This window comes from Neovison vison, chromosome X, assembly GCF_020171115.1.
Source record: "Neovison vison isolate M4711 chromosome X, ASM_NN_V1, whole genome shotgun sequence".
In the NCBI taxonomy this organism is placed as follows: Eukaryota; Metazoa; Chordata; class Mammalia; order Carnivora; family Mustelidae; genus Neogale; species Neogale vison.
This window is the reverse complement of record NC_058105.1, coordinates 84,918,583-84,945,467: the sequence shown is the minus strand read 5'-3', so window position 1 is coordinate 84,945,467 and position 26,885 is coordinate 84,918,583. Positions and strand designations below refer to the sequence as shown.

The 26,885-nt window shown below is 39.6% G+C and overlaps 1 protein-coding gene across 7 annotated transcripts in view; it reads left to right on the top strand.

The window, feature by feature from the left end:
* ARHGEF9 (Cdc42 guanine nucleotide exchange factor 9) overlaps positions 1–26,885 on the top strand; it is a 235,655-nt gene that overhangs the window by 161,444 nt on the left and 47,326 nt on the right. For all 7 annotated transcript variants that reach the window (XM_044234616.1, XM_044234621.1, XM_044234620.1 and 4 more), the window contains 3 exons: positions 6,323–6,555; positions 10,908–11,037; positions 18,283–18,414. In XM_044234616.1, the coding sequence (XP_044090551.1) occupies positions 6,323–6,555; positions 10,908–11,037; positions 18,283–18,414 (495 nt within the window). The remainder of the gene's footprint in view (positions 1–6,322; positions 6,556–10,907; positions 11,038–18,282; positions 18,415–26,885) is intronic.

The window sequence follows — 26,885 nt, the reverse complement described above, 5'->3', positions numbered from 1 at the left end:
CATAATGGCCATATTAAAAAACCCACAGCTGATACCTTTCACAATGGGGAAAATTGAGTGATTTTCTCTATGGTGAAGGACTAGACAGGGATGGACGTCCACTGTCACCATTATTATTTAACATAGTATTGGAAGTTCGAGCCTCAGCAATCAGACAACAATAATAAATAAAATGCATCTAAATTGGCAAGTAAGAAGCAAAACTCTCGCTCTTTATAGACAACATGAGGCTTTCTATGTGGAAAGTCTGAAAGATTCCACCAAAAAATTGCTAGAACTGATACATGAATTCAGTAAATTCACACAATACAAAATCAAAATACAGAAATCTGTTGCATTTCTGTACACCAATAAAGAAGCAGTAGAAAGAGAAATTAAGAAATTGATCCTATTTACAATTGCACCAAAGACATAAGATACTGAGGAATAAGGCTAACCAAAGAGGTGAAAGACTTGTACTCTGAGAACTGTAAAACACGGATGAAAGTAATTGAAGAGGACACAAAGAAATGGAAAGACATTCCATGTTCATGGATTGGGAGAAATCATTGTTAATGTCTATACTACTCAGAACAATCTATATATTTAATGCAATCCCTATCAAAATACTACCAACATTTTTCATGGAGCTACTACGAGCAATCCTAAAATTTGAATGGAGCCACAAAGACCCCAAATAGCTGAAGCAATAATGAAAAAGAAAAGAAAAGCTGGAGGCAACACAACTCTGGTCTTCAAGCTGTATTATGAAGCTGTAATAATCAAGACAGTACGGTATGGGACAAAAGCAGACACAGGTCAATTGAACAGAATAGAAAACACAGAAATGGACCCACAAGTGTATGGTGAATCTAGTCTTCAACACAGCAGGAAAGAATATCCAATGGGAAAAAAAGACAGTCTCTTCAACAAATGATGTTGGTAAAACTGGACAACACCATGCAGAAGAGTGAAACTAGACAACTTTCTTACACCATACACAAAAGTTAATTCAAAGTGGATGAAAGACCTAAATGTGAGAAAGGAAACCATCAAAATCCTAGAGGAGAGCACAAACAGCAACCTCTGTGGCATAGGTTATAGCAACTTGTTACTATACACATCTCTGGAGGCAAGGGTAGCAAAAGCAAAAGTGAACTCTCAGGACCTTATCAAGATAAAATAGCTTCTGCGCAGTGAAAGAAACAATAATCAAATTAAAAGTCAACCCTCAGAATGAGTGAAGATATTTGTAAATGACATATCTGATGAAGGATTCGTGTCCAAAATCTACAAAGAATTTATCAAGCTCAATACCTAAAAAACAATCCAGTTGAAAATGGGCAGAAGACATAAATAGATATTTTTTCCAAAGAATACATACAGATGGCTAGCAAATACATGAAAAGATGTTTATCATCATTCATCATCAGGGAAATGAAAACAATCAGATATCACCTCACAACTGCCAGAATAACTAAAGTAAATAATACAGGAAACAACAGATGTTGGCAAGGGTGTGGAAAAAGGGAGAACCCTCTTATACTAATGGTGGGAGTGCAAATTGGTGCAGCCACTCTGGAAAACAGTATGGAGGTTCCTCAAAAAGGTCACAATAGAACTATCCCATGATCCAGCAGTTGCACTACTAGGTATTTAGAAAAGTTTACATTAACACTAATTCAGATGGATACATGAACCTGATGTTTATAGCAGCATTATTATGGTGAGTCCAAATATTGGACTTGTCAAATTATGGGGAGTCCAAATATTCACTGACTGATAAACGGATAAAGAAGTATACATCCATGTGTGTGTGTGTGTGTGTGTGTGTGTGTGTGTGTGCACATACACAATGGAATATTACTCAGCCACAAAAAGAACAAAATCTTGTTATTTGCAATGATATGGATGGAGCCATTTATGTGAAATAAATCAGAGAAAGATAAATACCATATGATTTAATTCATGTGGAATTTAAGAAACAAAACAGGTGAACACAGGGGGAAAGAGGAAAACTGTAAAACCAACTCTTAACTTTAGAGGACAAACTGAGGGTTGCTGGAGGAATGGTGGGTAACCAGATGGGTATTAAGGAGAGCACTTGTGATAAGCACTAGATATTGTATGTAAGTGATGAGTCACTAAATTCTTTTCATGAAGCAAATATCACACTGTATGTTAACTAACTGGAATTTACAATAAAAACTTGGAAGAAAATTAAAACCTTTTATAATTTTTTTTTAAAGGAAGAGAGTTTTATTCAAGCCCAAGGAAGGACAACAGCACAAGATACACAGTCTAAACATGGAAGAAAGTGCTCCAGAAAAGGGATGTTTATACAGGGTTATATACATTTTGTTTGTTTTGTTTTGTTTCAAGAGTAAACAAATCATGATGAAGGACATTTCAGAAAATTACAAACTTTATATTATGCTTTTAGTATATGCAAGTTTGCAGGCTTCAGAGCTCTGGAAATAGAAATTGGGGAGATTTTTACTCCTATCTCTAGTTCGAAATATTTCCTTTTTTTTTATTTGCTACAAAACAGATGCATAATGTGTGCTCAGGGCATATATAGAGCCCATACTTTGAAGTTTGGTGAAGTCGTTCTGATTCTTATAAAAGTACAGCTTCCCTTGGAGCCCAGGAGCAGGGTCCACAAACATTAAAAGTTGAACTTTTCCTTTATCACTAGACAAGAAACAACAAATAAAATTCAAAACAAAAAAAAAATCAAAACCAGCAGAAGGAAGGAAGTGAAAAAGATGAGAGCAAAAATAGATGCTATATTAACTAAAAAAATCAATAGAACAGACCAGTGAAACTAGGAGCTGGTTCTTTGAAAAGATCGACAAAATTGATAAACCTTTAGCCAGACTCACCATAGAGAGAAAGACAGAGAGGGCTGAAATAATTATAATTATAACTAAAAGAGGAAAAATAACAACCAACAGCACAGAAATACAAACAATTGTTTAAAAAATATGAAAAACTGTATGCCACAAAATTAGGGAACATAGAACAAATACAACAAATGGATAAATCCCTAGGAACAAATAACCTGCCAAAACTGCAAGAAGTAGAAAACTGGAACATACTGATTACCAGCAAGGAGACTGAGTCAGTAATTAAAAAAAACTCCCAGCAAACAAAAGTCTAGGATCAATTGGCTTCACAGGAGAATTCTACCAAACATTTAAAGAAGAGTGAATATGTATTCTTCTTAAAATATTCCAAAAAAAAATAAAAGAATAAAGAAAACCTCTAAATTCATTCTATGAAGCCAGTATCACCCTTACACTAAAATAAGATAAAGGCACCAGAAAGAGAGAGAGAGAACGCTACAGGCCAATATCCCTGCTGAGCATACATGCAAAAATACTCAAAAAATATTAGCAAACCATAACCAACAATATGTTAAAAAAAATCATTACCACTATCAAGTGGGATTTATTCCTGGGATGCAAACGTGGTTTTATATTCTCAAATCAACCAACATGATGTATCACAACAATAAGACAATTGATAAAAACCATATGATCATTTCAATAGATGCAGAAAAAGTGCTTGACAAAGTACAGTATCAAATCATGATAAAAAGCCTTCAAGGAAGTAGGTTTAAAGGAATATATTTTAACATAATAAAAGCCATATTTTAAAAACCCACAGCTAACTTCATACTCACTGGGAAGAACCTGAAACCTTTCTTCCTAAGTTCAGGAACAAAATAAGGATGTCCTCTCTTGCCACTTTTATTCAACGTATTATTGGAAGCCCTAGCTATAGCAGTTAAACAACAAAAAGAAATAAAACGTTTCTAAATAGGTAAGGAAGAAGTAAAACTTTCACTATTTGCAGGTGACATGATATTCTAATTAGAAAACCTGAAAGACTCCACCAAAAGCCTGCTAGAACTTTTAAATGAATTCAGTGAAGTTGCAGGATGAAAAATCAATGTGCAGAAATCTGTTACATTTCTGTACACTAATAATGAAAAGGCTTAAAGAGAAATAAAGAAAAACAATCTGATTTATAACTGCACCAAAAATAAGATAGCTAGAAATAAACCTAACGAAAGAGGTGAAAGAACTGTAGTCTGAAAACTATAAAACACCAATGAAAGAAATTGAAGATGATACAAATAAATGGGAAAACATTCCATGTCCATGGGTTGGAAGAATGAATATTGTTAAAATGTCTCTACTACCCAAACAAATCTACATATTTAATGCAATCCATATGAAAATACCAACAACATTTTTCACACAACTAGAACAAATAATCCTGAAATTTATATGGATATACAAAAGACCTCAAATAGCCAAAGCAATTTTGAAAAAGGAAAGCAAGACTGGAGTTATCACAGTTCTGGACTTCACATTAAATTATAAAGTGATAGGAATCAAAACTTTATGGTACTAGCACTGAAATAGACACATCGGTCAATAGAACAGAATAGAAAACCCAGAAATAAACCCATAATTATATGTTCAGTTACCTTTGACAAAGCAGGAACGAATGGGGAAAAGACAGTCTCTTCAACAAAAAACTGATCAACTACCTGCAAAAGAATGAAACTAGACCACTTTCTTACACCATAAACAAAAATAAATTTAATATGGTTTAAAGATCTAAATGTGAGACATGAAACCATAGAAATCCTAGAAGAGAGCACAGGTAGTAATGTCCCTGATATCAGCATAGAAACTTTTTTAGGTATGTCTCGTGAGGCAACGGAAACCACAGCAAAAATAAACTATTGGGACTATATAAAAATAAAAAGCTTCTACACAACTAAGGAAACAGTCAACAAAAGTCAAAGGCAACCTACTGAATGGGAGAAGATATTTGCAAATGACATATCTGATAAAGGGTTAGTATTCAAATTATGTAAAGAACTGATGCAACTCATCACCCCAAAAGGCAAAATATCAAATTTAAAAAAAATGGATAGAATAGACAGACATTTCTTCAAAGAAATACAGTTGGCCAACAGACAAATGAGAGAATGCTCAATATCACTCATCATCAGCAAAAGTCAAAACCACAATTAGATACCATCTCACCCCTTTGAGAATGGCTAAATTAACACAAGAAGCAACAGGTGCTGGCTAGGATGTAGAGAAAAAGGAACGCTCTTGCACTATTGGGAATGCAAACTGGTGCAGCCCCTGTGGAAGAAGTGTGGAGGTTTCTCAAGAAGTTAAAATTGAACTATCCTATGATCCAATAATCACACTACTTGATATTTACCCCCAAATTCCAAAAACATTAATTCAAAAGGATATATGCACCCCTAAATTTATAACAGTATTATTTACAATAGCCAAGATATGGAAACATACCAAGTGTCCATCAATAGATAAATGGGTAAAGAATATGTGGTGTGTAAGACAGACAGACACACACACACACACACACACAAAAGAATGAAATCTTGCCGTTTGCAAAGACACAGATGGAGATGGAAGATACAAGTCTAAGTAAAATAAGTCAGTCAGAGAAAGACAAATACAATGTGATTTCACTCATATGTGAAATTTAAGAAACAAAACAAATGAGCAATGGAAAAAAAATAGAGACAAACCGAGTAACAGACTCTTACCTATAGAGAACAAATTGATGGTCACCAGAGAGGAGGTTGGTGGGTGGATGGGTTAAATAGACGGTGGGGATTAAGAAGTGCCTTTGTTTTGGGGCGCCTGGGTGGCTCAGTGGGTTGAGCCGCTGCCTTCGGCTCTGGTCGTGATCTCAGCGTCCTGGGATCGAGTCCCACATCGGGCTCTCTGCTCAGCAGGGAGCCTGCTTCCTCCTCTCTCTCTCTGCCTGCCTCTCTGCCTACTTGTGATCTCTCTCTGTCAAATAAATAAATAAAATCTTAAAAAAAAAAAAAGAAGTGCCTTTGTTTTGATGAGCACTGGGTGGTGATGTATGGAATTGCTGAATTGCTATATTTGAACACCTGAACTAACACTGTATGTTAACTAAGTGGAATTAAAATAAAAACTTGAAAAAATAAAAAAATAAAATCCAGTGCCAGAATTTTATTCCTGTGTTTTCACTTTTGTGAGGAGCGGTGTTCTGTCATTACCATTTTTAAATAGAATTTCACTACTATTCCTACTTATATTCTTCTATACAAATGTTTATAGTTTGTCTACTTCCCAAATAATTTCTTTATTTTATTATAAAAATTATGAATCAATTTAGGAAAGATTCACATTGTTACCATTTTAATATTTCTAGGTAAGGACAAGATCTGTTTTTTCATTTCTCCAAAACTTATTTTGGAATTATCAGTAAACTTTTTTTTTTCTCTCCATTTTTCCTGTGTTCATAGCAAGATGGATTCTGGATATACTCTGAATATTGTAACAACCACCTGGATGCCTGCATGGAACTCTCCAAACTAATGAAGGACAGCCGCTACCAGCACTTCTTTGAGGCCTGTCGCCTCTTGCAGCAGATGATCGACATTGCTATTGATGGTTTCCTTTTGACTCCTGTGCAGAAGATCTGCAAGTATCCCTTACAACTGGCTGAGCTCCTCAAATATACTGCCCAGGACCATAGGTAAAAGAAAAAAGAAAGTAGGGGTTAGAAGAGCCTCATCTACATGTTGGTCTTTATTGAGAACATATGTCCTTTAGATTTTTTTGAGCTTCCTTCTGTTAACTTCTCTGCACAATGGGATGGTAATATATCATTGCTTACCTCACAGGGTTATTCTATGTGTAAAGCAAAGGAATGCTTGTGAGAGTTTTTTATAAACTTGGGAATCACAATGCACAGAAAATCAGTATGCATTATCATTATGGCACAACTTAACACCGTGCCTTTAGGGAGATTAGCTGGGTCCTTAGCCCTAGGTTTAGCTAAGGGAAATAATGTAGATGGAATAATTGTTCAGCTGTCTATTGTGCTCTGTTTGATAGATTCAATATCCTAGTAACAGCCTGCATAACTTGTACTGACCTTAGATTTCTTCTGCAAGCCTATATCTCTGGTATATTCTTTCTTTAGTCTTTAGTCTTTAGTCTTTTCCACCCTCTTCTGGCTCATCCCAACTACACCTTCTCTCTTAAAAAAAATATATATTTATTTATTTGACAGACAGAGATCACAAGTAGGCAGAGAGGCAGGCAGAGAGAGAGGGGGAAGCAGGCTCCCTGCTGAGCACACAGCCTAATGCAGGGCTCTATCTCAGGATCCTGAGATCATGACCTGAGCCGAAGGCAGAGGCTTAGCCCACAGAGCCACCCAGGTGCCCCTATTGTGCCTTCTCTGTAGACTCAGAGCAAGACTGGGGAGTAAAGAGACTTAAGACTTCTTCTGAAGTTTATTTTTTTTTTAATTTTCAGTAGTTTTTTTTAGAGAAAACCAACCCAAAAATGACCAAGAAACTTATCTCTCTCTGAACGGAAATGACCTACCAGCAAATGAGCCTACCAGTGAAGTATATGCTGAGAGTCATCTCCAGCGATGAGTGAACCACCCCCATACTCTTTCACATGCTTTACTTTATGACCTAGAGCCCTCAGCCTTTTTATAGCCTGCCTTTAATTAGTATTAAATCCCTGATCTTTGACTCATTCAGCTTTCTTCTTGATTGAACCTCCTAAGAAGAAAGAAGACTGTTGTTCAATTTCCCGTAGCTTTCAGCCTAATTCTCATTAGACCCACTTCATACTTTCACTTGACTCCATTATCTGGTTTTCTTGGAGCAGACTTCCAGACCTAGCTGTAAAAGGCCATGGGTATGGGTCAGTTGGTTTTCTTTTTGCTAAGCTAGGACCAGTCCCTGGGTTCATTTTTAAGTTGATGGTGTTTCTTTAGCAAATAATGGTCATGTGCTTCAGTTTCTGGAGCCTTGGACAAATTTCAGATTTGAATCCAAATGTGGTAACACTGGACTCTCCCTTTGTGTGAGAATACCACCATTGGTAGCTCTGCCTGCCATACTGTGTTGGCTGTGAGGGAGGTAGGTAGTGAAAAACCATGAGAGACTCTTGACTCCAGGAAAGGGAGGTGGGTAGGGGACGGGGTAACTGGGTGATGGGCATTAAGGAGGACACATGATGTGATGAGCACTGGGTGTTATATGCAAGTAATGAATCATTGCACATTACATCAAAGACTAATGATGTACTGTATATTGACTAATTGATTTTTTTTAAAAGAACAAATGTAAGGTTTTACAGTTTGGTCTAAGAAATCAAGACGGAGACAGAGTTCAAGGACAGCTTAGAGAGATGCAGCTTCTAGACAGGCTATTTTAAAAATATCCTTATTTCAGAGAGCAGGAAAGCAGAGAGAAGGGCAGAGGGAGAAGCTGACTCCCCACTAAGCAGGGAGCCTGATGTGGGGCTTGATCCCATGACCCTGGGATCACGACCTGAGCCGAATGCAGACACATAACACATCAAGCCACCTAGGCGACCCTAGACAGCATAATTTAAAGAGATTTAGGAAGCATTAGTCAACCATGAGTTCAATATAAGTCAGCAGTTGGGTCCAGAAGAAAAACTGTTAATAACTAACATTTATTAAGGCTCAGAATAAATAAGAATTTAAGAGAGTTTTTTTTTTTTTTTTAAGCTAAGTTGTCTTGAGACAGAATAAACTGGTTAGGATGTACAGTGAGCATCCCACCACTAGAGGTGTAAAATTTAGTAGCACTTGAAGACTGTGATCTGGCAGGTATTCACAGAACACAGGAGACCATCTAAGAGGAAGTGCTACATGGTATCTGACCTGGCAGTTAGAACTGCTGCTTTCTCTGTGCCTCTTATTATTCAACCACCCCACACTTCAGTGTGTTAGGAAAGAAAAAGACAATTGCTGTGTATGTCTTTTTCCTCCTTTCTTTTTTTCTAATTAGTGCTGGGACAGTGAGCAGGTTAACGACCACAAAACATGCTTAGCTTTTCTAAGGAAAGATTAGTTAAGACTGAATCATAATTCATCCTCTTGCCCTCTCTGTCTATTGTAACTCCACCAAATGTCTGGGATATCACTTTCAATCTGCTTTTCATAGGGGCAATTTGACTGGAAGTCAGATCAGACAAGCAGAGAAAACTGGGAAGGACAATATAAACTTTAACAAGTAGGCCATCCAAAGGCCCAGGAAACTGAGCCTAAAGTTGCACTTCTGGGACTAGAGGTTTTGAGAGGTAACCCATGTGGTGTCTGTTCTAGAGAAATGTTTCATTTGTACTAATAATACTGCTAACATTTACTATAGGCCACAAGTAAAACAGTTTATATGGATGATTAAACCCTCAACAAACCCTCCTATAATTCTCCCATTTCACATATGAATAAACTGAGTCATTGAGAGAGTCAGTGAGGCTCTCTCAATAGAGAGAGGTCTCCAAAGACCACTACTCAGTGACAAAACTAGGGTCTGAGCCAAAGAGTGTAGATCCAGAGTCTTTTCTTAACCACTGTGCTACATCCTATCTGTATATCGTACTGGAGGAAAAGAGTAGATATTATTTCACAGTGATTTTGGGTAGAGTTCTCTAGAAATACGCAGTAGAAGAGATGGCAAAGCTCTGGACCATGCCAGGTATAAGGTTCCCTTCTTGATCCGTGGCTGATTATATCAGATTGGATAAGAAAATAGAGCTACGTGAAAAAATGTTCATCATCACTAGCCATCAGGGAGATTCAAATTAAAACCACATTGAGATACCACCTTACACCAGTTAGAATGGCCAAAGTTAGCAAGACAGGAAACACCATATGTTTGGAGAGGATGTGGAGAAAGGGGAACCCTCTTCCACTGTTGGTGGGAATGCAAGTTGGTACAGCCACTACAGCCACTTTGGAGAACAATATGGAGAATCCTCAAGAAATTAAAAATAGAGCTTCTCTATGACCCTGCCATTGCACTACTGGGTATTTACCCCAAAGATACAGATGTAGTGAAAAGAAGGGTCATCTGTACCCCAATGTTTATAGCAGCAATGGCCATGGTCGCCAAACTGTGGAAAGAACCAAGATGCCCTTCCACGGACGAATGGATAAGGAAGATGTGGTCCATATACACTATGGAGTATTATGCCTCCATCAGAAAGGATGAATACCCAGCTTTTGTAGCAACATGGATGGGACTGGAAGAGATTATGCTGAGTGAAATAAGTCAAGCAGAGAAAGTCAATTTGTGGAGCATAACAAATAGCATGGAGGACAAGGGGAGATGGAGAGGAGAAGGGAGTTGAGGGAAATTGGAAGGGGAGGTGAACCATGAGAGACTATGAACTCTGAAAAACAACCTGAGTGTTTTGAAGGGGCAGGGGGTGGGAGGTTGGGGTATCCAGGTGGTGGGTATTGGAGAGGGCATGGATTGCATGGAGCACTGGGTGTGGTGCAAAAATAACGAATACTGTTACGCTGAAAAATAAAAAAAAATTTTTAAAAATAGAGCTATAAGAAAGATAGGGGTCTATTTCCCTTTTATGTAAAAAAAAAAAAAAGTCTGCAGGTAGGCAGTCCATGACTGCTGTGGTAGCTCAGTGGTTATCAAAAACTTGGGCTCCTTCCAACTTTGTTATCTCTCCCTAGGAGTAGGGAGTTTTTCTTATGGTCCAAGATAACTGCTGGAACTTAAACCATCAATCTACATTCCAAGCATCAAAATCGAGTAAGGGCTAAAGAAGCTTATGCTATCTTCCTTAAAGGAGGTTTCTGAAAATCTGCCCGGAATTACTATTTGCATATCACATGACTCATCACATAATCACCCATTATTGTAAAGAGATAGGAAATGTAATATTTTACTCAATGTGGCATGGTTTCCATCTGAAAATCAGGGCTCTGTTACTAAGTAGGAAGAGAAGAATAGATGTTAGGGTTGGCACACAACACATTGGTTCTCTAACACATTGATACATCTAACTTGTACTTTTGTGTCTTCACAGTGACTACAGGTATGTGGCAGCTGCTCTGGCTGTCATGAGAAATGTGACTCAGCAGATCAATGAGCGCAAGCGGCGTTTGGAGAATATTGACAAGATTGCCCAGTGGCAGGCGTCTGTTCTAGACTGGGAGGTAGGATCCTCATGAACCCGGGCACTGGGGAGTCTGAATAGCTTAGCTAGAACATCACATCTTAGACAAAGATGGATGAAAAGGAATTAAATTTAAAGAGCAGCAGAAAGGATTTAGATTAGAGCCAAGGCAAAACTTTCTACTAATGAGAGGTGTTGTGTATTTGAGTAGCTTTCTAAGAAGGTTGGAAAAATCTTTGAGGCAACCCTTCATTAAGAAAAGAAAGGTTCATCTCTTTGGGTGTTGCCAAGAAAACAAATTGGATCGACTCAATACACTTTTAAGCTCCTTTCCAGTCCTGGAGTTTTATCACCTCCAGGTGAACACTTGATTAAGAAGTAGTATGTACTAATTCACTCCCAGACACAGAATATAAAGTTGGTTCTCTCTCTGGTGCAGGCCAACCAACATACATCTTTTTTTCCATTCATGAGATTACCTTGCCCTGACACATTTACTAGGTCTACCCAAGCTTGCACCCTTGAGGCTGAGGTCATCATTCCTGCTGAATTGAGAGACCAAATTCTGTTTTTTATCATTTGCTTATAAAAATAATTCCCAAAAGCCTCCTATTTCATTGGAAACAGCCACTTCTATGAACTCAGAAAGTCTTCAGTGAATGAGATCACTAAAGACCTATTTCCTAGACACTCACTTGCAAAAGCTATATACAACCTAACAAATAAATTGAGATTTTGCTTCTGTTCATGCCACTGCTCTGTTGAGGTTCTTTGGGTTTCTGTTCAGTAGAAACAGAGCTGTGAATTATAAAGCCTCACAGGTAGGTGTGTTGAGTACACCATTTAGTGTTTATCTCTTGTGCCCACCAAGAGAACCAGGGGTCATGGCATTTCACATTCTCAGATGCAGATTGTGAAATCTGACAGTCTGTAGGCTAACGTAACCAAGATGGAAAGGCTGGTCATGCTATCAGGAAGTGGTCAGAGCAAACTTAAGCTTCATAGTCACAGTGTAGAAGTTGAACCAGTTCCCTATTCCACTTGCCTCAATTCTGGTATCATTTCCTGTGATTGAGAGGTAGTATTTCCCTAGCATTTCAAGCAGTAGCACATTTTAAGAAGATTAAGCATCAGCCTTGCAAACAGCTATTTTACTTAAGTCCAGAAAAAAAATCATCTTTTGTTTATTCTGCTACCTCTGATCCTTCCTAATGTAGATGGCTGTTAAAGACCACAATTCTGAGCATTTGGCATATTTTTTAGTCTTCTTTAAAGGATAATGTTGCCATAAGAGTAGAAAACAGGAGTGATTGAGATGAAGAGAACGGAATGAAGAGACCCTGTTGCTCTTAAGAGGAAACCAACAACTGGCCCTGACTTACTAGGGAATCATGGTTCTCCTTCCCTTGTATCTGACTTACTTTGGCTAGTTGCCTGATCAAAAGCAAAAAGCTAGATTAAATGACCTCTAACAAGCCCATCAACTCCAAGGGACTCTGAAATTGTGTCTGGTTATCAGGCCTCTTTTTCTCTACTCCTGCAGGGTTCTCTGTAAAAGGAGGTTCCCAGAAGCGTTGTTTTCATATTCCCTGGCACATTTTCCCTCTTCCTATGCCTATGAGATCTAATTCCTCCATATGCTCTGAGCCTCCAGTAATTGAAGGTAGAGCCATAGAGGACCAGCAATAGCTTGAAATTCCTTGCCCTATCCAGGGAACCTTATTAATACCAAACTCAAAAACACTGAACTATGATTTAAAGACACAGCATCTAAGAAAGAATTTCATATGCTTTTGTCTAGAAGTGGAGGATGGGAAACAAAGTGGCAATTTTGAGCCAGGATCAATGGGAGAATAGTTACTCTCTGCCTCCTTTGTTAGCATAATCATGCTAATCTCAACCAAGCCTATATGTATAACCCTGACACCCTGCTACTTGGTGAAGTCCTTCTTCATCTAATTTGGTAAGAAGAAAAATACCTTATGGTTCATTTTTCAGACTCTGTGTTCATTGTGGAATGTCCTAGCTCTAGAGGAAGCTTTTTTCCATCTAACCCTGATGGGTACATTTGAGAGGGCAGGCCTAAAGTGTCTTATGTTTGTCATATCTAGTTTTCAAGACTTCTAGAATGTCAGTCACCAGGGCTTTTAGGGGACTACTCTCCCCATCAACAATTCTGTCCAGGGACACACACACACACACACACACACACACACACACACACGTTGTAATGATGGTGAAAGTCTGAGAAGCCTATTCTTGACCAAGACCACAAAGCTAAAATTTTCATCTGTTCTCTAGATTCTCTCTGTGGTATTCTTTTCACTGCTGCCTACATACTCTTTTTAACCTTCTGCTTTCCACACCCCAGTTGCTTTCCTTTGTGATGCTGCAGGGATTTTTTTTTTGCAGTAAAAGGTCCATATCTAAGCAGGTAGTAAGAATTCCTTGGGGGAAATATCCAAACCCTAGTATGGCTAAAGGTTGATGAGTACTGGAGGACCACCCTGAAAAGGCAATAAGACATATCCACTCCATGGCTTGCTAGCTATTTACATAAGTAGCCAAACCTTACTGGTTCCCTGATAGAGGTTCTTTGTATGTTCTACTTGTCCAAGCAGTTGCACAAGCAAAGAAAGGTCCCACAGCTTGCTGAGGGCTGCTGTGGACAAGCCTTGCAAATCAAGAAAATGATTTCTTGCCTTCCCCCAGAAGTCTGAACAAACAGGGTGGCTGTCAAAGCATCCACATGATAATTTCAGCTTTATTTGTCAAACTAAAAAGAAGAGTCATAGGGGAAACCTTCAGGGCTTAATCTACTTTTAAGGAGAATTGGGAAAGGTCATTGAGGGTTGGCAGCATACAGGCAGTTGGTACCTACTCAGTAAATCAGAATATCTGAATAGAGAGTAGGAGGCCTTGTTTTATATCCAGACCTGACCCTACTTCAACTTATTCCATAAATATTCAGGACTTTTTTTTTTTTCAACTCTAGTTATCAAACCTGCTCCCTGCCCCCTCCCCCATGAGAACTAGAGTTCATGAAGTACCCTCTGCTCTGTCCCACTGCCCAGGACTCCTAAAAAATAAATGGATGAGTAAGAGTATCATAGATACATTAAAGTAATAATCCATACCTTAGAGAGGCTGAGAAAGCAACAGGGAGAAGAATCTGTTTTCATAGACTATACTTTTAGGGAAATTTACATTTCTAATTTCTCTGATGCTGATGGTTGGTTGAGCTGTCACATTGCTACCCTTCACACTCATTAGATCCACTTGAAAGTAAGTGAAAAGGAACATATCCCTGGAAGCTTCCTTTTAATCCCCCCCCCCACCAGAGATTTTTACCATGAGCCCAAATTTGTAGCTCATGTTTGAGAATTTGACTCTATATGATTGTGGTGACACCACTCCCCTAACAGCCCGCTTGTGTAATACCCAAAGACCAGTTCCAGTTTACCATTGGATAATTCAATCCAAAACGTTGGAAGAAACACAGACACCCAACATCATAGGAACAGAAAAAACATCTATTTAAAAAGCTAAGGTAGTTTGATGAGGCATACTTCTGGGACCAGGAGATCAAGTGTAAAGTTGGCTGGATTTGTTATTTCCCTGCTATCCTGTGAATAGGCAGCACTGAAAATGAACTATATGAAAAGTAGGGTATTTCCCTTGTTCTTCTTTCCATAGATCTGTTTAGGCTACAGCCTCACATCAGAAAAATCAGCCTATAACTAGAATGAGGTGTTGGACATTGGGCTATTGAGATGAATGAATGGCCTTGGTTTTACACTGGGGAAAATATGTTCCAGGCAGAGGGAACAGTATATGCAAATTCCTGGAGGAATGAAAGAAAACAGCATTTACATAGGGGAGGTGGAAATGGGAATGGATTGTACTTTTGGGGGCAAGGCAAAGTAAATATATGGTGCAAGTGTGGTAGAAGAGGCAAAGGGTGAGAAATCTGAACTCTGAGAGGGCCATTTCCCTTGTATGATCTGATTTTTGCCTCAAGCAGCCATGTGAAGTGAAACAAGCAGAAACTGTTGTATTATCCATTATTTAATTGAGAAAATAGATTGAGAGTGTTTAAGCTACTCCCCAAGGGTACAGAGTGAGTTGGTGACAACACTGGGCCCAGAACCTAAGTCTTCGGAGATTCTCATCTCATAAATCTTTCAAGGTAGCTAGTTGTTCCACTAAGGATTATCATTATACTGTTCTTTGGTGGCTTTGGAGGGAGTCTGGCCTGGATTCTGGATTCTGGATTCTTTGGGCAACTTACTTCCAATTCCTCTGATCTTGGTTTTGGGGTTAATAACAGTACATTCCTCATAAAGTTCTTGAGAGTATTAATGGGAATATGTGACATAGGATATAGAACGCACAATGATAATCAAGAGAACTTACAGTATGAAGTGTACTTTCCTAAGCACTTTACATGTTTTAACTTAACATAATCTACACAACAGCCATATGATATTGGTACTGTTATTACCCTCATTTTAAAGATGCCAGTCAGTGTAAGGAATGCATTTTGAAGATGAGGAAATATAGTGCAGCTCACTGTCATCCTCCCTAGGCACAATTTGACCCTTTCCAGGGTTCAGATTGTCTGCAATGGGCAAGACTTGGCTATAGCCAGCACCAGTGCGGGGTTGTCAGTGGTCTGCTGATCTCTTCCTTCAGAGCAGCTGGCCAGCCCAGAAACAAGATGGCCCTCCTTCTCCCTCTAGATTCACAGTCTTTGCAGACTCACCTCCACTTGAAGTTCGCTCAGTAATATACTTTACATGCCTTTTATACTCTTTTGATTACCTTTTTTGTAGAAATAAAAATTGACCTTAGAATTAAAAAAAAAAAATGAAGATGAGGAAACTGGCACACAGAGAGGTGACATCAATCAGCTTGGTGAGCATAAGGGTGTTTTCTTTCTTCCTCTCCTCTCTTTCTTTCCTCTTCCTTCCTTTCCCTTCCCTTTACTTACTCTTCCCTTTCTTACCCTTCCCCCTACCTTTCCCTTCCATTTCCTTTCCCCTTCCCTTCCCGTCCCTTTCCTTTCACCTTCACCTTCCCTTCCTTTCACCGTCCCTTCACCTTCCTTTCCCTCTCCCTTCCCCTTTTCCTTCCCTTTCCCTTTTCTCCTTTCCTTTCCTTTCCTTTCTTTTCTTTTCCTTTCCTTTCCTTTCCTTTCCGAGTTATGTGTTGCAAGTACTTACAATAGGAGTATTCCTGGCTGTTACAGTGGTTGTAACTTTGAAAGTCATCCTGAAAAAAAAAAAGTCATCTTGACCAACTTTGTTTGGGCTTAGCCTGTTTTTATGGTTTTCTTTCATTTTATATATATCCAAAATGGACTGTAGCACATCTTCCTGGCCTGTCTCAGGGTGGGATGTGGCAGATAGGTACCACTCTCAGCTTCCCATACATATAACAGAAAAGCCCTGCAAAAATCCCTCACCCTGAAAGCTTCTCCCAGAAATTCTGTGTTAGTATGTGGGCCCTTTGAGGATGAATGTTTACTCAAGTTCCAAGGAACTCCTGAAATGGAAACTGGAGTCACAGTATCTGTGAGCTTTCTTTTTGAGGTTATATTATTACAAAATATTTCCACTGAGCTGCCCTTTTCCTTCTCATCACTTAGACTGAAAAAAGTAGTATGCTAAAGAATACCATTTCCAGCTACCCCTCTCTTTGGCCCACTGGCCTGTCTAGGCTGTCCTAATTATTAATAGGGCTAATGCAGGGATCTCCGTCTCTAACCTTGACTTGAAAATTTTGGGTGCAAAGATGAGATCTTAACTTTGGAGTATCAGGGCTAGGACCTTAGAGATCATCGTCATGTACCACATTTAACATCTGGAAAAACTGAGACCAAGAGCCAGGAAGGGACTGACTGGTCTAAAGACAGTGTAATGTAGTGGCAAGAATGAGTATACTTTCTGGAGCCACAGAATTGGGCTTGGGTCATGGATGTCTAGCTAATGAGCTGGGTGATCTTAGCTGATCACCTGACATTTCTTGGACTATAAAGTGAGAGTAAGACCACCTCCCAGGCTTCTTGTATACCTCAGAAGAAATAGAGCAAAAATAAATGTCTGATGCACATAGGTGTTAATATATTTTTTAGAGAGGGGCAGGGCAGTCAAAGGGAGAAGGAGAGAGAATCTCAAGCAGGATCTACATCCAGCATGGAGCTCAACATGGGGCTCGGTCTCACAGCCCTGAAATCATGACCTGAACCAAAATCAAGCGTCAGAGCCTCAACTGACTGAGCCACCCAGGTACCCCATAGATGCTAGTATTAATTTTCCTGCATCCTGGACTACTGATTTTTATCCCTATCTTTATATAGGTCCTGGAACACACCCTGTGCCCAGGGCTTTGGTGTAGTTTGCCTCATGTTCCAAGAGTTCTGTGCACAAACTGCATTAGTTTCCTCCTGACTGTAAGATTCTTGAGAACAGGTGCCAAATGTGCCTTGGCATCTGACATATATCCCATGTACCTCTGACCTAGCAGAGTTACTATGAAAAGGGGGCCTTAGAATCTCTGTAAAATTGAAGAACTGAATTAGCTAGAAGTCAGATGTGTTGGTACTTTTTTTTTTCTCTGTCTGACTATACAGCAAGAAGAGGAAGTGGTTTCGGGCTATGAATAATATGGTTGTGAAGTTTCCTATTTCCTATTCCTATTTAATCAATGTATTTTAATAAATTGACAGAAGAAAAAATTTTTAAGAGACTGAATGTATTCTCTTTTTCTCTTTCTATCATTGTCTCCTTCTTGCCCTCCCTTGTCCCCTTTTTTTACTCCTTTGGAAAGCAGAGAGACTTCTATTATTTCCTTAGGCTTCTTCTTCAGGTATAAGAAAGAGACTAAAAGAATAGATCTGGGATGAAGGACTGATGCAGAAAGAGAAATTAATAGAGAAAAAGACAAGGAAAGTGAGAGAGAGAGAGAGAGAGAGAGAGAGAAACCTCATGGAACCAGAATGGACCTTGGTGCCTATTGGGCTAGAGAGCAACTGGCATAGAAGGAATATAGCAGTCCTGAGTAGTAGGGCTCATTGGGCCCAAGGGTGAACAAGAGTATGGGTCTTTGCCACTCATGGAGCCTTTTAAGGATTCCCAGGAGTCCTCTCTATCCCTCTTTCCCCACCAGGCCTTTTTTTGTACTCCTCTTGCCCCAGTCTATGTCCAGTTTTCAGTGCTTCCAGGCAGGTGACAGGTCCATCCCTTCTGCCTGGCTCCCTCTCACTATCACATGTTCTTCCCAGGGTGAGGACATCCTAGACAGGAGCTCGGAACTGATCTACACTGGGGAAATGGCCTGGATCTACCAGCCCTATGGCCGGAACCAGCAGCGGGTCTTCTTCCTGTTTGACCACCAGATGGTTCTCTGCAAGAAGGTAACCCCAAACCCTTCTTTCTTGAGGGAGATGGGAGATGGGCACCTCAGGAGCATCAGACCCTCCTTCTCCATTATCCCCAGCTCCCAATAAAGTGGTCATTATAGTAGTTGGGAAAAGACACCAGTGGCTTCTAATTTTGTGACTCCTTCTTTAACTTTTGCTATTTTTTCCTCTTTGTCAATTTTCCTTTAAAAAAATACAGAATAAGACTCTTTGTTCTCTTTCTTCTTGTCTTCTGTGATGGCTGTCTCTGCTCCACTGCATCTTATTGCCCTGTTACTTTAATTATGCATGTGTTTTGGTATTTTCTTCCAGAGATGATTATATTGGAAATTATTTTGCTGCTTTGGGGAATTTTTCCTTTTCTTCTCCTTCCCCCTCCACCAGAGGAGAGGTGGAGATCCCCTTTCCTTTCTCCTCAGTCACCCACTAATATTCTACACCTCTGAAGTTGTCCCAAACAGCTTTTTCTCTGTATCCATTGTTTTTAATTATACCCTCCTGGACATACTCTGTTGTCCTCTGTTTCATAACTACTAGTTATTTATGTTAGTTCCATTGTATTTTAGGAGGATCAGGCACTAAATAGAGTATAACAATGCTGGAGGGAAGACTTCTTCTGTTCAAGGAACTTTCTGCATTGGGCCATTTCTTCTTGTACTGAAGGTCCAGACTTGGAGGATGAGTGATTTGGGACTCAGAAATGTAACAATAGCAACAGAGGTTAGGGAAAGAGCAGAAAAGAGATGCAGATTTGAAACCAGAACATCTGGGCCCTAGGCTCTACTGTCTCTAACCTTGGGCCAGTTTTTTTTTTTTTAACTTTATGTTCATATTTTCCTCAGCGCCAATTCAGACTGATGATAGAATTCATCTCAGGATGTGTTGAGGAGGACCACCTAAGGTAGTGGGAAGCAGTGAAGTATAGTATTAAGAGCATAGGTTCTAGGGCCAGCCAGAAAGGTACCAACTTTTCCCATGAGCTGTGTCTTCTCTGTGCCTCACATTTGCAGAATGGAAATCATAATGGTTCTACAGAGAAGTGAAGTTGTGAGGTTTAAATGAAACAATATAGTTGCAGTGCCTGGCTCATAGTATTTAGTAAATGTTAGCTATTGGTATTTTTTAATTACTGCATATTTGGTGTTACTATTCATTCATTCAGCAAATCTCTTTTGAGAGACAGTATATGAAATAGTTGAACAAGCACAGATTTTTGAGCCAGGTAGTCTGGACTCAAAGCCCAACTCTACCATTTAGTAGCTTTTTTCCTGAGTAAGCTTCTTAACTGTTCTAACTATAGTATCTCATAAAATGGGGTTATAACAGTACCCAACTTGTAGGATTGTTGTGAAGATTATCTGTTAAGAAGTGCAAAGCATTTAGCTGCTGAGGGATGAATGCATGAAGAAAATGTGATGCATGCATACAAACACACACACACACAACCACACACACACACACATTATGGAATATTATTTAGCCTTTAAAATAGAGGAGTGCCTGTCATTTGTGACAACACAGATGAACCTGGAGGACATTATGCTAAGTAAAATAAGACGGAGAAAGGAAAATACCATATGATCTCACTTTATGTGGAATCTAAAGCAGTTGAAGTCATAAAGGCAGAGTGGTGGTTGCCAGGGACTGGTGGGGATTTGGGAGATTGAGAGATACTGGTCAAAAGGCGAAAACTTTTCATTATGCAAGATTAATAGATTTTGGTGAGCTAGTATACAATACAGTGCCTATAGCTAACAATACTATATTGTGTACTTGAAATTTGCTGAGGAAGTACATCGTAAGTGTTCTCATCACAAAAAAGTAACCATGTGAGATATATATGTTAATTAGCTTGATTGTGGTGATCATTTCACAGTGTATACATATAACAAAACATCACATTGTATACCTTAAATATATATAATCTTTGTCAATTATACCTCAATAAAGCTAGGGAAATGAAAAGCATTTGGAACAGTGTCTAGCATATGATATATGCTAAGTGTTAACTGTTAACCATTGTTGCTGTTATTATTCTGTTATTAAGAATGGAAGAGATTATGCTGAGTGAAATAAGTCAAGCAGAGAGAGTCAATTATCATATGGTTTCACTTATTTGTGGAGCATAACAAATAGCATGGAGGACAAGGGGCGTTAGAGAGGAGTAGGGAATTTGGGTAAATTGGAAGGGGAGGTGAACCATGAGAGACTATGGACTCTGAAAAACAGTCTGAGGGGTTTGAAGTGGCGGGGGGGTGGGAGGTTGGGGTACCAGGTGGTGGGTATTATAGAGGGCACGGCTTGCATGGAGCACTGGGTGTGGTGAAAAAATAATGAATACTGTTTTTCTGAAAATAAATAAATTGGAAAAAAAAATAAAAATAAAAATCTACAGAAAAAAAAAAAAGAATGTACTCTAGATGCTGGAATGAAATAATGAGAAACATAATTCCAGTCCCATCCCTATGTGCCTTCCTCAGGCTCTGGAGAGAAAACCCAGGGGGGTCAAGGCTAGGGGTGGGCAGTAACTGGGGCCCCTCTTAAAATGACCTTACTGACAAGCAAGTGAGACAGACTGCAGTCCCTAAGAGTTGCATTCCCCTGATTGCAGCATCTGTCATTTATACAAAATGTTTGCAGTGTCTTACTAAACCCCATGAATACCCAGTGAAGTCAAATCCAATTATCTCCCAACTGTTTGAATTATATAATGTCAGGAATTGGAGTAGGCTCCTTGCTGGATCCATGGCTAGGCTTGGTGCTTGTCTGCAGACTGCCAGGGACCTTCTGGAGAAGCACTGGCACCCTTGATATCCTCCAGCTTGGATGAGTGTAAGGGAAAAAGAGGAAAGCTGGCACGCTCTTAGGCAGGGAACTTGTGATGACCTAAATAGCATCTGTGGTGGCCACCTATTCACCATGTGCCTATGAAAGCATTCAGACCACCATTAACATGTGGCATTTGGGCAGCCTGGTCCCAATGAGACCTTAGACAACCAGGACTCCAGAGGGCTTTTTCCCTCTTCTGCCATGTCCAGAAGCTGAGCAGAGAAACTTCTGAGGCTTTGTCAGCTGTTTTTCCCTGGGAAGCTCCTGAGTGAAGCAAGAGCAAGGAGGGTATACTACTTCAGCACAACTTAATAAGCAGACTACAAGTTGTGAAATGGAACTAATGTAACTCAGGAGTGTGGTGGCCGAATTTAAGTTGTATAAGAGTCTTCATTATCAGTGCTAGCATTCAGAAAAGGGAAATTGCAACAACTTGAGCTAGAGATGCCTTCAGGGAAGACTTGAGGAGGAAGAATCTGTAAAATTGACCTGAAGGCTGGAATTGGATTGGAATAAGAGGTATTGTTGGGGCAGGGAGGACACATTAGTGTGAACCTAAGTATAGATCTGCGAACACCCCCACCCTGAAAGGATAAATGGAATTTCCAAGGACATAGAGGTAGCTATGTAAAGTTTAAAATATTCAGTTACTTTTGCTTTGATTTATTTTTGTCACAATGTTTAAATTATTTTGAAAGTTTAAATGGATTAGGAAGAAAAAAGTGAGATTTTTAGGTCCATCAAAGGAGTTTTGAAGGCATACCAAAGAAATTAGTCTGGGTGCACCTGGATGGCTCAGTTGTAAAGCATCTGCCTTCAGCTCAGGTCATGATTCCAGGGTCCTGGGATTAAGCCCTACATCGGACTCCCTACTTGGTGGGGAGCCTACTTCTCCCTCTCCTACTCCCCCTGCTTGTATTCTCTCTCTGTGTGTGAAATAAATAAATAAATAGTAAAAATAAATAAATAAAAAAAATTATTCTGGGACCAAGAAAGCTCAGGACCATATTTATTAGACAAGGCTGGCCTCATGACCTGGAAATTGCATGTTTAGATTTGAGGTTTACAAACATTTTTAGAGAAAATTGAGGTACAGAGAGATAAAATGGCTTTCCCAAGGCCATAGCTAGTAGGTTAAGCAGCTAGGAGTCTGTATAACTCACACTCTTTCCATATGTGTTGCATGCTGCTTTGTGGCCTTGGCTACAATTTTCTGATGGGATTTTTTGAACAGTAGGTCATTCTTTTTTTTTTCAATTTATTTATTTTCAGAAAAACAGTATTCATTATTTTTTCACCACACCCAGTGCTCCATGCAAGCCGTGCCCTCTATAATACCCACCACCTGGTACCCCAACCTTCCACCCCCCCCGCCACTTCAAACCCCTCAGATTGTTTTTCAGAGTCCATAGTCTCTCATGGTTCACCTCCCCTTCCAATTTACCCAAATTCCCTTCTCCTCTCTAATGCCCCTTGGAACAGTAGGTCATTCTTAATAATTCCTATCACAGCCCTAAACTTGGTTTTATGACTAATCTTGTGCATGAAAACTCACATTCAACACTTTGGGGAGCTATAAAGAGTAGGCAAAGGGAGAACCTTAATCACACATTTGTCTAGTCCTACTCCCCTACCACAGAAGCAGAACTCTCTCAAGTTTATTGTTATCATTAAATAGCTAAAGAAATAATAGGAGTTTCAGTTGGTGTGTTTTTTTTGTTTGTTTGTTTGTTTGTTTCCCATGATTTGCCCATGGGGCTTTTCTTTTTTTTCCAATCTATTTATTTTCAGAAAAACAGTATTCATTATTTTTTCACCATACCCAGTGCTCCATGCAAGCTGTGCCCTCTATAATACCCACCACCTGGTACCCCCAACCTCCCACCCCCCCGCCACTTCAAACCCCTCAGATTGTTTTTCAGAGTCCATAGTCTCTCATGGTTCACCTCCCCTTCCAATTTACCCAAAAGCACATATCCTCCCCAATGTCAGTTGGTGTTTTTAATTTAGCTCCAAGATCAGGTACATCCTTTCCTGTTTCGGGAAACTAGTAAAGATTTTAAAGGCTGACAAGGATTATGACTCACCAACTCAGAGTTAAAGGAAGCTGTATGTGATGCTGGCAGGCTGGGTCCAGAGACCCAAAGAGGATCCTGTAGGACCAGCCAAGAGTGTTCTTGGCTTCATAAAGGATGGAAATAAACCATGAGCCAGCAAGATGTGAAAGCAGAGATTCCTGAAGATAGAGAGTAGATACAGAGTTTCTGGGAGACTAAGAAAGGAAAGGTGGGAGTCTCATTTGTTCAGGGTCTGGGTAGTTTTATTGCAGATGGTGCTCTGATATAGTTGTCCTCTCAGGCATCTAGGTACCAGTTAGAACAAGGACAAGGGCCCAGATATTATTCTTTGGAGCCAGGGGGCCTTGGTATTGAGAGGTCTAGCCATGGTTATCTAAAATACATGGTAGCTTTGTCCAGTCATTCTCATCTGGTCCTTCTTTAGATATTACCTATTCTAGAGAAATCATTAACTCCTGTCCTTTATAAGGAGGACATATGCTGTTTGCATTACAAAACATGTGTAAAGTGGGATAGGAATGGATGTCCTAGCAAGAATAGAAGCAGAAAAAGGAGTGAAAAACAGATTTTTTTTAAATTTTATTTATTTATTTGAGAGAGAGACAGTGAGAGAGAACATGAGCGAGGAGAAGGTCAGAGAGAGAAGCAGACTCCCCATGGAGCTGGGAGCCCGATGTGGGACTCGATCCCGGGACTCCAGGATCATGACCTGAGCCGAAGGCAGTCGTCCAACCAACTGAGCCACCCAGGTGCCACGAAAAACAGATTTTTATGGAGTCCTTCAGTTTCCCTGCCTCATTGGCTGAAGTTAGGAATGGTTAGGCTACCTATTCTAATCAAATGGTTACCTACCTTTTAGCTGTACAGTCTAGACCTAGCTTCCCAGGTCTATGTGTATTTGTATTAAGTGTTTTAAGCCAGGTTTCAGGCCTTTATGAGATCAAACTAGATTACGCCAATCCATTCTCCTTAGCTTGTCCTGCTTTTGTAGTTAGATTGGACTGACAGGGCCCACTTTTTATACACATGTCTCATAAAGTGTTCCTAAGGACTGTAGAAGTCAGCGCATGGGAACAACCCCATCCTTTTGGCCAGGATTGAACTTGTCTATTTTGATTATGGTCAAAGGAACCCAGGCTCTGAATCAATCTTGGAGCAACATTGGCCCACTCTGTATAGCTGACTTTTTCCTCTCCTTTGAACTTGATGCGAGAGACACCCAACAAATCAGAACCCATCTGTACTCAGCACAGCCTATTTATATGCACAATGATTATGGGATGAAAAAGAACAATGTAGACATTGTTTCTTGCAAATCAATTCAACAACACCTGTATTTCATAGCCTTGGACTTTGAAATTGACACAGCTATGTTGGGAATTCTTAAAGACAGCCCTCCCCAGACAAAGCAAAACACCCAGTTTACCATGCAGTGTGAAGAGTCAGGATTACAAAGGCAAATTCTTTGCAAGTAGCCTGCAGTTGAAAAGTGAGGCATGTAAGACAATTCAGCAGAATAGGAATAGTTTAACCAAACTGTATAATGTTAACAAAAATTAATGAGCATTTCTGATTCTGTGAAATTGTCTAAAAGGCCAAATATATACAAAGAGGAGGGAAAGTTGGTCAAAATGAGTTGGCTACTAGAAGACATCTCTCAAGACAAAGGATATTCTCGGCCAGACTTAGTCACACCACATGACCCAAGAATAGATGTGTGTCATGGGCATGCTATGAAGGTGCACACATGAGTTGTGTCTTTCCAGTGTCAACTTTATTCAGTCATAAAGTTAATCACAATTATAAAGCAGGTTTAGGATTCCAAAGTCAATGACATTTCACCATGTGATAATACTTGGCTTCTTACGCAACACAGGGTAGGACATAAGACAAAGCACACAACAAATAACAGAAGGGGTGTAGGAAGTTAATGAACCAAACATGAAGTCTGTCTGTGGGTGTGCCGTTGAGATAAGGCCTCAGTCTGGTCTTGGTCAGCTCTCAGCACTTACTGCTTATTATGTTCAAGCAGTGAGGGATCTCGGTTCTGGTCAGAGATCAATTGGGTAGAGCCTTTGGTGGCAGTTGCCGTTTTTAAGTGGTCAAACATAGAGACTTCATGTCTCAAGAGTCTGATAGTTTGCTGCAAAAATTCTCCCCCTTTTAAAGGGATTTAATTGGTTCTGGGTCCCTGCAGACCTCCTCTGGTTCCACTCATTATCAGTTCTAGGGTGCCAGCTGATACTGGTCCCAACAATATCTTGTAGCTGCAGTACATTTAACTACCTGCATCATTACATGACACAGATCCCTGCTTGACATAAGAGAGTCCATTTTGCTATCTACAGTGTGCCCTCAGGGGGAGTTGAGAGCAGTCCTAAGAGAAAGAGGGGCTGAAAGACCACTCTGAGAGATACTTATCAGACCTTACATTCCACAGATCCACAGGCCATTTCATCCATCCCTCTTTTTTTAATTCATAAAATATTTGACATTCAGGGTCACCTGGGTGGCTCAGTGGGTTAAGCCTCTGCCTTCAGCTCAGGTCATGATCTCAGGGTCCTGGGATTGAGCCCCACATGGGGCTCTCTGCTCAGCAGGGAGCCTGCTTCCCTCTCTCTCTCTGCCTGCCTCTCTGCCTATTTGTGATCTCTCTCTCTGTCAAATAAATAAATGAAACCTTTAAAAAATATTTGACATTCAAAAAGATACATAAATTATATAATGGATACCTATGTACTTACTACCCAATCTAAGAAATAATTCGTTACAAATACATTCTTTCTCCTCTCCCTCTCTGCTCTTTACCTTTCTTTTTCCTTCCTTCCATCTTCTTTCTCTTTGTACTCTCTTGAATTTGCATGCGTCATTGTCATATTTTTGTATAATTTCTATAAATATGTATGCATTCCTATATATTATGTGGCATTCCTTTGTTGGTTTTTAAATCTCCTATAAATGGAATAGATAAAGATGAGATAAGGCTGTATAGGGAAGAAACCACAGGATTGATGAGCATGGGATTTAAGGTTGCTGTGACATCGTAGCTTTTATTTATTTTTTAATTTTTTTATACTTTATTTAAATTCAATTAATTAACACATAGTGTATTATTAGTTTCAGAGGTAGAGTTCAGTGATTCATCAGTGGCATATAACACCCAGTGCTAATTACATCATATGCCCTTCTTAATGCCCATCACCCAGTTATCCCATCCCCCCATCCACCTCCCCTCAGCAACCTTCAGATTGTGTCCTATAATTAAGAGTCTTTCATGGTCTGCCTTCCTCCCTGATTTCATCTCATTTTATTTTTCCCTCCCTTCCCCTATAATCTTGTTTTGTTTCTTAAATTTCACATATGAGTGAAATCATATGATAATTTTCTTTCTCTGATTGACTTATTTTGCTTAGCATAATACCCTCTAGTTCCATCCACATAGATATAAATGGTAAGATTTCATTGTTTTTGATGGCTGAGGAACATTCCATTGTGTGTGTGTGTGTGCATGTGTGTGTGTGTATACACACCATATCTTCTTTATCCATGCGTCTGTTG